The sequence below is a fragment of the Hippoglossus hippoglossus genome, chromosome 9, assembly GCF_009819705.1.
Source record: "Hippoglossus hippoglossus isolate fHipHip1 chromosome 9, fHipHip1.pri, whole genome shotgun sequence".
Classification (NCBI taxonomy): domain Eukaryota; kingdom Metazoa; phylum Chordata; class Actinopteri; order Pleuronectiformes; family Pleuronectidae; genus Hippoglossus; species Hippoglossus hippoglossus.
Genome location: NC_047159.1, coordinates 10761082 through 10773505, shown reverse-complemented (window position 1 = coordinate 10773505; position 12424 = coordinate 10761082). Strand labels below are relative to the sequence as shown.

At 41.6% G+C, this 12424-nt stretch overlaps 1 protein-coding gene across 4 annotated transcripts in view; it reads left to right on the top strand.

Annotated features, from left to right (window-relative positions):
• Positions 1-12424, top strand: part of grid2 (glutamate receptor, ionotropic, delta 2) — a 442863-nt gene that overhangs the window by 247445 nt on the left and 182994 nt on the right. For all 4 annotated transcript variants that reach the window (XM_034595238.1, XM_034595241.1, XM_034595239.1 and 1 more), the window contains one exon: positions 5799-6086. In XM_034595238.1, coding sequence (XP_034451129.1) covers positions 5799-6086 — 288 coding nt within the window. The remainder of the gene's footprint in view (positions 1-5798; positions 6087-12424) is intronic.

Below are 12424 nucleotides of genomic sequence, written 5' to 3'. Positions count from 1 at the left end.
GGAAAAGCTAAAGCTGCTGCAGTAATGCTTGATGTATTGGTAAGTGCACGCGCCAACTGTGACGTCGACACAACATCTCATGTACTTGCACTGGAGGCGTGGTGACTTGGTGCAGTCTTCTCTAAAAACGATAGGTGTTGCCGCTGAGAAAACACAACACAGACAGAAAAAGGCAAAGAAGAGGAAGAAACACAAACCCCTCCAGGAGCACCACATCGGGCTTGTGCAAACTTCTATATCTTGACAAATCAGGGGCAAAGTTTTTTTTTTTTTCATTGTTTCCTGCAGAATGTCTCATCATTACCAGCAGTGGCTACAATCTCACTAAACCAGCTATCTGGGAATCTCTATCCTCCCTTAATTAGCAGTGATAGAGATGTGTGTAGACACTGACGTGCTGGTAGACTCTGGTCCTCAGTTCAATCCACGTCGTGCTAGATGTGTGCCAAGTAAAAAAAAAAACATTGGAAGTTGCAAGACCAGCTGAAATGATGCTGCCAAGACTTGCTGGCACGCACCGCCACGTGCAAGGAGAGGAGTATCGAGCGTAAACTACGCTTTAGTCAGCAGTGGGTGGGTGGGGCGGAGTAATTGTAATATGTTGGAGAAAAGCACAATATGAACACATGCTGTTCGTAAACAATTATTTATGAATACCTAGAATAAGTTGTCTGTATAATCACATCGATCTAATACTCTTTTAAATTCTGCTCCACTTCATGTTTTAAATGCACATATTTTAAAATGTGATGTAACAGTATCAGCATTTTAAGGCATTTCAATCGGGAACAAAAAACAACTGAAAAACTGAAACAAAGTTTTATCAATTTCTACTTTATTTTAATATATTCCTTTTTCAGATATCCAGTTAAGTGCTTTTGGCTAGCACTGTTCGAGTGGTAGTTTAAAGAGTATCTAATCAGACATGCAGGCCAAAGGGAGAATTCCATACTCTCTATATGTTTTACTCCTTTTACAACTGTGTTAAAACGTGTGTCTGAGGTTTCTGACTTACTCAAGAAATGTTATACAGCTGCACACATACAGACGCTCTTTGGTTTTTCTTCAGGTATTGATTTCCTCGCTTCCCTCTGTCTTTCCCGTAGTTTTCCATCGTCAGTCACTGGCTTGCAGAAACTGGACGACTATTTATCAGAGTGATAAAGTGTGTATGTGTTGTGCGAGCGTGTGGCAGGAAGTGAGCGGCTTGCAGAGACACAGGCGGCAAGAAGAATCAGTCACACCTGGGTGCAGGTGGAGTGCTTGCAGTCCATTTGTTCTGACAGGCCCAGGAGCTGAGGAGGGGGCTCGATAGCATGCTCTGTTGAAGACAACACGTGTACGATACACACTGACATCGAGAACATGCACCAAAACTGCATGTAGACAAGACCTATGTAAACCAGTGTTCACTCTGAATACATGAAAACAAGTTGGTGAGTCACAGTGGTGGTTTTGTGTCCTGCAGGAACCACGTTAAAAAGTCTGATGAGGAGATGAATTCCCACAACATTGCATCAAAGATAAATAAATAAACATCCGCAGAGCTGATGAATAAGCAAAGTAGATGAGTCACAGAATAATCCCTGTGGCCGACAGTCTGAACCCTCTAGGACGCGCACATGCCTCTGTGGAAGACTGACATGCACATCCCTCAAATAAACAACTCCGCATGACTGCTTGACAGGTCTTAGCTGCTTTACCGAGATTGATCCCGGAATGATTTATCATGAGTCAGTGTGCGGCTCATGTACAGGAGGGCTGTGTGTGTGTGTGTGTGTGTGTGTGTGTGTGTTCTCATGTGTGGGTTGGCTATGATGGTGGTGGTGGTTTGGTGTGTGTGTGTGTGTGTGTGTATGAGGTTTAGTGGGTGGTTATGGTTCAGGATGAAAGGTGAAAGATTCCAAATGGCTGCATTTTGTAGTTGTTAGCTCTCTCTCTCTCTCTCTCTCTCTCTCTCTCTCTCTCTCTCTGTGTGTGTGTGTGTGTGTGTGTGTGTGTGTGTGTGTGTGTGTGTGTGTGTGTGTGTGTGTGTGAGAAATCCAAATCGTTTTCATGTGCTCAAAGTGCAGTCATCGTACACAGCAGTTTCTCTTTAAAGTGTTAGCAGGGTCTGAGGAAACATTATCCATCTGTGCAGCTTTACATTCAACTCGTACTTCGTCACTCAGGCTCCACTTTTTAGAAGTATTCATACACTTTCAAACCTTTCATACAGGCAGCCAGGTGTGTTTTTTGCGAGGTGCCGTCAAATTTTCCTCAAAGTAAGGATTTGTATTTGCTTCACCAGCATTTCCAGCTCTTTTCTCAGTTTCCACTCTCCTTTAACCGTTGCCTTCTTCAGAGTGATGTTAAAAAAAATGGGCTGGGTTAACACAACGGGCCCTTTAAGTCATTAGCAAAGAGTATTAATGAGCCTGGTGCTTAGAAGTCCCCCCCCCCCTGCAGACTGGAGAGTGTGTGTGATGTAGTGGGGATGAGGGCACTAATTCTCCAAAGTGCCCTAATAAGTAGAGGATTAGCAAAGCCTTCCATTAGCCAAAGCCTTGATGATGCTAAGCTAATATTCAGCAGCGAGACATGAGTGAGGCGGCTGAAGCGCTAGTTAGCATGACGGCTATGGAATCTGGATAATGTAGCTTATGATACATGACTGGCTTATAGAGCTCAGTTATTCAGAGACATGCAGCCTCACACGCACACAGGCATAACATACATTCTTGCTTAATGTTGACATGTTGAAATAAATCCACAGGTGTAGCCTCTGACATCACGATACTCAAATATTAAGGTGGCGGTAGATGGAAGGTGAGACCTGGGTTCATTGGTTTAGGAATAATGGCCGTGACTAAGCACTGCGCTGACACTTAGTGGAGTTTAATCATATATTGTTACGCTTTAATTAATTCCTCAAATCAGGACTTGCACAATGGGTAGTACGACTGAAACTGCTTTTGCTTCTACTCATTAATCATCTGCATCAATGCATGAGGAAATGGCTGCCTGAAATAACCCTTAAGCTTTTGCTGAAAAGGAAAATCATTCCTAGCAAACTATTGCCAGTTATCTATAGACAGGGTTTTGTGTCCGTATATTTATATCTATTGCTTCCTAATTAGATATATTTCATTGATGTAAGTGATAACTGCAACCATTTCACTGTGAGGTCCTGGATGGACCAGCTCCAGTAACACTTACATTTTCTGCATTAAGCTTCTTTTGTTAACTTATGTAGGCTGCACAGGACAAGAATATTGTCACATTAAATTAGTTTTAGGGTGACAACTTTATGTAGACCTCCAAATTAAATCTCTAAATTATACTTGAACTTTTTGGAACAAACAACAAAAGCAAAGAACCAGTGTGCCATAAATACACAGACAGACACACACATGTTGGGGTTCGTTATGACTCATAGAACTTACAAAGCACTTTAAAATCCAAAGCATCAGGTTTTTATTTGAGCTTTTTGGAGCCAGAGCCTGTGCAGTGGCAATCAGGAGAAAGACCCTCAGTTTTGAGGTCTCACAGATGCATGCGCTCAGCCAACCGCGAGTCAGTCTCAGCTGTCAATCACAGTATTTCCACATGGTTTTATTGCACCAAGTAACTAATTATAACCAAACTTTGATGTGGATTTTGACTCTTTAATTTGGCTCATGTCCCATCTACTAATATGGAGGAGACGGTATTCACAACCTATAATGTAGCCAGCCACCAGATGGCGATCAAGATGCATTGGCGGGAGGAGTTGGCAGGTCTTCTATCTATTGTGGACACAAATTGATATGGGAGATTTGTATATCGCACACGTCATAAATATATCGGACCTCTCTCTCTTTCTATCTCTCTCTCTCTGACACACACACACACTGTGTTATTCCTCTGTTTTATTTATTTTTATTAGCAGCATGACTCTCCTCAGGCTCTTCTTTCTTGGAATGTCTTGCTTCATTTTTGCAGTGTCAACAGATTAGTCTCTGTGGCATTATACAGGCTCACTGTGTGTTTTAGATTGTGTTTTTTGTGTATGTATCTGTGTGTGTGTACACTGTACTCTCTTTAAATGTTTTACTCCGCCACTTTTCGTTGAGAGGATTTGAGTCTGCTACAAGTGAAGTGAACACCTAAGTCTGGTGCTGAGGAGCCACATGGGAGCAGAAGTGAAGGATGGAGTGAGGATCAGGATGGATGAGGGGTGGTAAAAGGGGGCCAGAGAATAAGGGCAAAGTGTGGGTGGCCATCTGGGTAAAAGCATCTAAAAGTCTGACGGTGGGAGGCAGAAGAGGTGTGAAAAAATAAAAGGAATAAAGAGGCGATGAATCAAAAATTTGTTGGAGTAAGGGAAGGGTAGAGGATAGATGGATGCTTCTGTTGCCACAAGGGTAAACAAAAGATGAGGGAGAAAATGGTGACTAAAGATGGTGGGAGGAAGAGGAAAGGTGCTGAAGAAGGGATGTTTAAAAAAGGAGGTGGAAGAGGAAGGCAGATGACTCCACAGTGAGGACAGTGCACGGCATTATGTGGCGCTGTTAGGCAAATAAAATGAGAATCACTGCAAGACTGCCGCTCTGAAGTGATTGGGGCTGAAAGGTAAGCACTCAGGGGGGTTGTTTTAGACAAGAGGGGAGATAACAGTGGAGAGGGTAGGAGGTAGAGGTGTTTTTGATGCCACTAGAGGCCTGGGAAAGGATGAAAAGAGGAAAAGGAGGTGAAATAAGCACAGATAGTGTCTCAGAGCTGAGGAGCGTTTAGGCAGCACGGCACAAACAGCCAGGGGACTGTGGATCGTCTCTTTGGAAAGGAGGGAACATTTTACAACATGGTTTTCTATTAGGCTCCATCTTTGACTACACTTTTTTATGGTGCGATACTTTAATAGTCTTCTATATAAGACTGCCATATATATATTGTATTATTGTTCAGGAAGTAGCCTGGAGGTCAATTCATAATTTGGACATTTGCACGACTGTGTTACACTTCAGGCTTAAGGCTTGACTTGACTTTTATTCAATAGCTAGAATAATGCTTGCTGTCAGGTTGCTTTTGTCATAATGGAAAAATGAAAATGTGATGTGATGGAAATTTGAAATGGGTGAAATGGCAACAAACTGAAACACTGGTCATTGTTCTCTGACTCTATTGTAATAGACGGGCAAAAAGAAGAATGCGTGTTCCGCACCAAGTGTTTTAGTGATGCGGTCATCTTGTTTCATAAATGTGGCATTTTGCTCTGCGTCAATAAATGTTTAGTATTGTTTTATTTATGTTTTAAAGGAATATCACACCCTGAAGACCAACCCCTGTTTTATATGGACTTTTATCATGTCCAGGGGTAAAATGAGCATCTAGCTTGAAATGAGAATCTCAATGAATGAGAGTCTTTGCATGTAGTGCACAATACCCTCCCATCTATCTTTACCTACTGTATTCTCATCCCTCTCTATGTCAAGTTATCCACAAAGCAGGTTGTGTATGACTCTAGCAGCTTTGGTTCTCAAAATAACAATGTATGAAACAAGAAAACAATATCTGTCTCTTTCAGTTGGTGCTGCAGTGTGGTGACCTGTAGAATAAGAATGATTTGCCTTGCTACACTCTTGGCACAAATTATTACTTTGATAAAAAATCACTTGGTGTTGCCCATAGTTATAAAATATATTGTTTACCGCCAGTGGTTTCTGACAATAAAAAAAGAGTAGTAGAACCATTGCTTTTGTATGGTTTAAAAAATAACCTATTCCTCTTCTGTTTCCCTTCTTCCTTCTCTCTCTGCTGCCTCCTTCTCCTCCATCCAGCCTGCGAGCTGATGAACCGCGGTATCCTGGCCTTGGTCAGTTCAATCGGCTGCATGTCAGCGGGCAGCCTTCAAAGTCTGTCCGATGCCATGCACATCCCCCACCTCTTCATCCAGCGTTCCCCAGCCGGGAGTCCCCGCTCCGCCTGCCCACCCATCGGTCGCGTCCCTGGAACCGATGACTACACCCTAATGGTCCGCCCACCTGTCTATCTCAATGAGGTCATCATGCAAGTGGTGTCTGAGTATAGCTGGCAGAAGTTCATCCTCTTCTATGATTCTAATTTTGGTAAGAAAACACTTGATTAATCTCTTATTGATATCAGTAACAATTACAATATTGAATTTATCCAACATCAATATCGTCCCATCAGTGGTTTCCCAGCACTGTTGGGACCTTATAAGAGCAAACAGACGTCTATGCTCTCTTCCTCTCTCTGTGTATAGCAAATGAACACAGACAAACATTCACATACAGACATGTGCATGCATATTCATATGCATGAAAACACTGAAGGAGGCTCACACATGCATATGCATCTTTATACATCGTTATGCTGGTGGCACATCAGTCTGCCCTTGTGTGTACGCGGTTTCATTTTGCCCTCCTTCTGCGTCTCTCTCCGTCTCTTCGCCCCCTCTCTTTCCAGTCCATTAACTTGAACATTACATGAGAAAAACTCTATGTCCTTTTATATAGTGGCACTCTGTTCCTTTAGTCTCTTAGCTGCTTTCTGCAGAAATATTGTTTTGCTGTTTTCCAGGCTTGTACACATGTACTCAAATGCACAGGTGTACTTTATACATGTGACACTTAGGCTTATACAACATGCTTCATTGTGTCCTTTTTGTCCTCCAACACCTTCACATCATCACATTCCTGTTATACACGAAAGTGGTGTTGCAAACTTAATCAGACTCACTCACACACCCTGTTCACTCCATTATACAGACAAGAACCATTATTGCTATGGTTTGCACCTCACATCCTTACGTCTGGGCTGCACTGGGTGCATGTGCAGACGTCATGGCTGCGTCGCTGATGTGCTGCGTCCTGTGCACGTACAGTATGTCGTTCATGCAGGGAGCGTGTCTGCTGTGGAGCTGCAACATGAGGTTTCTGCTATGACAACTGTATTCGCTCAAATAAAAGTAGCCTATGTACTCAACTACATACCAGAAATCTGCCGTATGAAGCTGTGTATCTTCTGGTCCTACAAAGTGCTTTTACTTTGAAACAGGTTAACGAAGTGTTGCATATATTTATTTTTGTGATATATTCAACAGATAGACATTGAAACTGTGGTGAAAGATCATTTTTACTGTATTTTGCTGTGAACTGGCACACAGAGAAAATTGGAGAGACCCTGACTCACGAGCGGTGCGGCTCACGTGGGTAGCGTGGCTGCTCTAACCTGATAACATGGGCACTGTGATGAAAAAAAGACATTCTGCCAAGCACATGCACTGCTAAGACATCACGTTCAGCCCCGGGCGTTAAATTAACTTACTATCGCGTTGAGATAAGGACTTTGCCACATGTTCCCCTTTATGTATGAAGCTAATTCAACTCTTGCTCACCCAGAGAAGACAATGCCAGTGCACTGCATCTAATGAGCTGAAACGCATGTTGCATTTTGAACACCTCAATGAATGCTCTATCTATCTTTACCGCTTATCCTTTGAGGGCCGCAGGGCTGCTGAAGCCAATCTCAGCTGACACCGGGTGAAAGGACAGGCCCAGTGTTTTGGTGGCTAATGAAAAAACACAACCTGTGACATTACTCATTGCTGGGTGGGCAGAATTACAACACACCTAGGAGTTAAAGCCAATAGAAAGCAGTGTAAGAGTTGTCTGCCTTTAGTATTTTATCGTCAAATTACTGCATGTAGCCATTATGGGGCTCCTTCACACTCATTGTGTTGAATTAACATAATTAATGCGTTGTTGCATTGATCTCCACAGTGATCTCTGGTAGTGGAGTTGTTTTGCAATGTGTTCTGCCGACTCAAACACGAGGCATTACAGCATTTTATCAGCATATCGAATATGTCACGTGAAAGCACTAACTACTGCGCTCTACCATGCAGTTAATATCGGATGCATATTGAACAGTGGCTAATGTGGCCCTTCTGGAAACGCTCGTCCCACACTGCAGACGTCAGCACAGTTAATACCATAATTAAATTAAAGCAACATTTGGAAAGAGCATTTTCCTCCAATCTGCACAGTAATTGGCAGGTAACACAGCTGAGATGGCCAAGAACCAGTCCTCCTCTGTGTGTCTATTGCACATGAAGTAACAACTATTGTCAGACTGAGTCATGATGAATGATTAAGCTGAGGGCAAGAATGGAGTATCAGTATGTCAAAATCAAAGATAGGAATCTCTTCACATGTCGAGAAGAGGCGTCATGCTGAATCTGGATCTTACAAGACCACTCCCTGATGATGGATGATGATTACTTTTAACTTTAAATTCTGCAACACTGTCAAATCCGCCATTACACACTTCAACTTCTTAACATCTGCATTACAGTGACTAACAAATAAATTCACGCCTGTTGGGGAAAAGGTTTTAACCTCAACCTTGCCCTAATCTACACTGTAGGCAAGAGCACCTTTCCCCCTCCAGATGGACAATTTTCAATAAATTTGTTCCCAAATGTGGCAAAGTTCAAACATAGTCGACCCCATTCATCCCCATTCACATTCAATGCACACACACACACACACACACACACACACACACCCACACACACACACACACACACGTTCTTAGCCCACTTAAATCCCTATATCCCCTCTGTGCTCTGTGACCACTGATTCAGCACATGGATCCTCTGGGTTTTGGCAGTGCTGTTCTCTCAGCCACAGAAGGCCCTTTAAAGATATCGCCATTGTTCCCTAATGGCCTCACCCAAGGAGAGAAGGGGGAAGCTTGAATGTGCACGAGAGACCCATAAAGAGAAAAAGAGAGCGAGTGAGAGAGAGCGAGGTAGAGAGGGAAGAGGGATGGCCTTTTAAGATGATAGCAATGTTCCCAAAAGACGTCGCCTTTGCACAAGGAGAGTTCTTCGGAGAACAGACAGCTGAGTGTGTCGTCTCAAATGAAGCTACGTTGCAACTGTCCCAATCCCTATTTTCAGCTCTACTGGTGCGTCCCGGACACTGAGAACGCATGTTTTTCTCTCTATTATCTCTCTCTCTTTCCTCTCATAGTTTCCCTATCTCTCTCTCTCTCTCTCTCTCTCTCTCTCTCTCTCTCTCCCTCTCTCTCCCTCAATCTTCCTTTCGTTTCTTTTTCCTCTCTGTTCATGCTCCCTCTTTCTTCCTTTCAGTCGTCCCTCAGGTGCCTTGTACTGTAAAAGCTGATATGTAATAAAAAAACACATGAGTGACACATTGCTGTTGTCGAGCAAATGTGAGAAGTAGCACTTAGTGGTAATAACACTGTTGGCATTTAGATGATTTGTTTTGTTTTGCTTTTAGCCAATGAGAAGAGGGGCCCCAGGCACAATATTAAAAGGTTATAGCTGGAGTAAAGAGCCTTTTTAAAGTATTCTGCTTGTTAGGATGCCAGTCTTTTATTAGGTGAAAGTGCTCATATTTTGGAAAGACATGCTAGGCTTAATAAAAATGAAAGTGAATAGAGATGATAAAAGGTCTTTGGTATTGTCCGCGGTAAACATTAAATTAAAAGTCGGTGGTCTATATAGAAAGTGTACTTTATATGTGTACTGTAAATTGCCAGAGGAACTGCAGTGCTGAATTTAGTGCAATTTTACCTTCGATATCAATAGAAAATAAATAAACGGGTGACGTGCTCTTTAGCAATCAGTGGGGTTGGAACATTGAGCTTTCAGTCTGTGGACCGAGTCAAACACGTCTTCTTCTATTCTTCTACGTCTTGGGATAAACTACAGCATTGGTTGGCAGGTGCCAGCCTGCAGCCAATAATATCTGTCCCTCCAGATCATTTTGATTATCAGATTTTTTGTAGAGCTGACACAGACATTCACGAGCGTTGCGGTACTCCGTCATCGCAGCAACATTCACAGAATCACTCGATAGCTTAACAGACCTCTTGACAAGCTGAAACTCAATCAATGAAAAAATAACACCAGCTCAGTAATTCATTCAAAGTTATTCAAGCATTTAGGAAGAACATTGACAAATCGTCGTTTTCGATAAACCAGGTAGGATGAACGCAAAAGGTTCTAACGCCACTTCATAGGCTGTATATAAAAGCTCTGCACCAAAACGTCTAGCTCACACTCCCCAAAAAAAATATTGTAGAACTATTTGAGGAGGACTCAATATTTACAAGGAATAATTCTGTATACCTCCGGAGCATTAATACCAAGCTAACAGCCCATTCTAAACTGGCTTGTTTTAAAGGGGCACTGCACTAGTTTCCTCAACTGAAAGGATATTTAGAATCTATCGTTAAGCCCTTTTTAAAATTAATTATGAAATCAATAAATTTGTGTCCACCTTTTAAGATGATACCATAGAGGCCATGTGTGTCATAATGCAGCTCATAGATGCTGCAGTGTCATGGCTCTGTGCCATGTGCTCATAGTGCTGTGGGTTGGAGTTCAGGTTGTAACCGAAGACCATGGTCATTAAACACGGCTCCCTCACCTCACATAGTGCCATCTAATGAAGCATGGTTATAGTTTAAAACAAAATGTCTTTCCTCTAGATCGACCTCCTTCCTATCTCTAAACTCCCTCGTGATAGTGTGTCCATTAGTAATTCATGAAGTGAGAACAATGGAAAACTCCTCTTTCTAAACTTTACTCCCCAGAGTTGAAAAGTGTGGAAATGTCAACCACTGTCTCACGGGTTCATACAAAGAAGAGGATTCATTCCCATGTTGTGTCTGTTGGTGTTGAAGTGAAGAATGTCGCCTTGTTGCAACTGCCCATTTGTAGAGAGGGCAACAAAGAGAAATACCTGACAGGGTAGGTGGTAATGAGCAGAAAAAGGTTGGAAAAAAGGATGAAGAGAAAGAGAAGGGGAAGGTTATAAAAGGCCTTGGTCACCCTGTAAAAACAACAAGTGATATTATGTTGTTAAAAAGTGATGGATTTAATTGAGACATTTTTAAAGGTGAAGACACCTAAAAACACACATGAAAGTTCATCAAGTGCTTAAGTATAAGGAAAACGTAAATACTCAGGTAAAGCTGCTGTATGAAAAATCAACTAAAATTACATAAGTACAGGTGAATTCAGATAAAGTATTGAAATACAAGTACTAGTTTGGTCCTTCAGACTGTTTTTTATATATGACATCATCAGATACTAAATACTGGAGCATAGTTGGCGAAGCAGCTTGTTACTGTTGTAGTTGCTGGAGGTGAAGCAAGTTTCAGCTTCTTCATATACATGTTATAAACAGGATTGCCAGATACATTGGAGAGAAAAGATAAGTTCTGATACACAAACCTATTTCTGGTTTTCTGACCTGATTTTGGGTAAAATATTGGCTAATTTGAAGATTTATTATCTGAAATGTGACATACAGCTTTTTTACGTATCAGAAGCCAAAAAGATTGGAAACTGTTGGTTTAATCATAAACAATATTGTGCATAATGAAAGGTTTTTGCAAGTTATTTTAAATCTAGATCTTAAATGCAAAGCTGTCGAATAAATGTAGTGGCAATGTAGTAGTATAAAGTAGCAGAAAATCTGTATCTCAAAACTCTACTTCAGTGCAGTATTGAGTAAATATAGACAGGCAGCAGGTAGTAAGACATCAAGCAGAGACTGGAAACAGGAAGGTGCAGCAGATGCTTTAGGGAGGATACTTTTGGGAATGTTCTTTTTGAAAAGCTTTGACTTCCAGTGAATAAAAGAAATACAACAAACACATTTTGATTCTCTAAAGAAGAAACAACATCTTATTTAACCGTTTCAAGATATTAGATCAAACATGTTTCCAATAGGTCACACACAGTTCTCATATTCTCTGTTTGTTGTCTTAGGGTGTAGGCATTGAGTATATTTAAAAAATATGTAAATATAAACAGAATATTAGAGCAATCATATTTATTTCCATGCATCAGCTTGTAGAGAAAACATTGTTAAAACTCTATTTGATATATTTTTCCAAAGTTTCCAGGTACAGACCTACTGTATGTGACTCAGCCTCTATTGTAAGAGGAAATGACTTGAAGCTCTAGTGACACAGAAGGCACATAAAGGACTTGTGTTGGCAAAGGGAAGGGGGGGAAATAAACAAGGATTAATGAGTCAAACCTCAGGAAACTCACAATGCCATTTAACTGGATGTTTGTTAGGACCAAACCTGGAAATAATGAGCCTCCATATTTGAACCATACCAGAATTACAAGGGACAAGGGAGGACGAAGAACAGCGAGGGGCGCATGACGAAACTGACGAGCAGACTCGTTTCTGGAGACGAGGGAAAAAAGGAATGATGAGAGATGAATTAATAGATGAAAAGATGGATTTATTTCAGCAGCAGGGAAGTGGGGGGTATGTTGAAAAACACCTAAAAGCTATGCCAAGTGAGACATGTGAAAATTGATGATGAAAGCAAATTCAAAGGAGTGGAGGCAAACAGGTGCATTCATGAGGCAAAGACCAAAGAT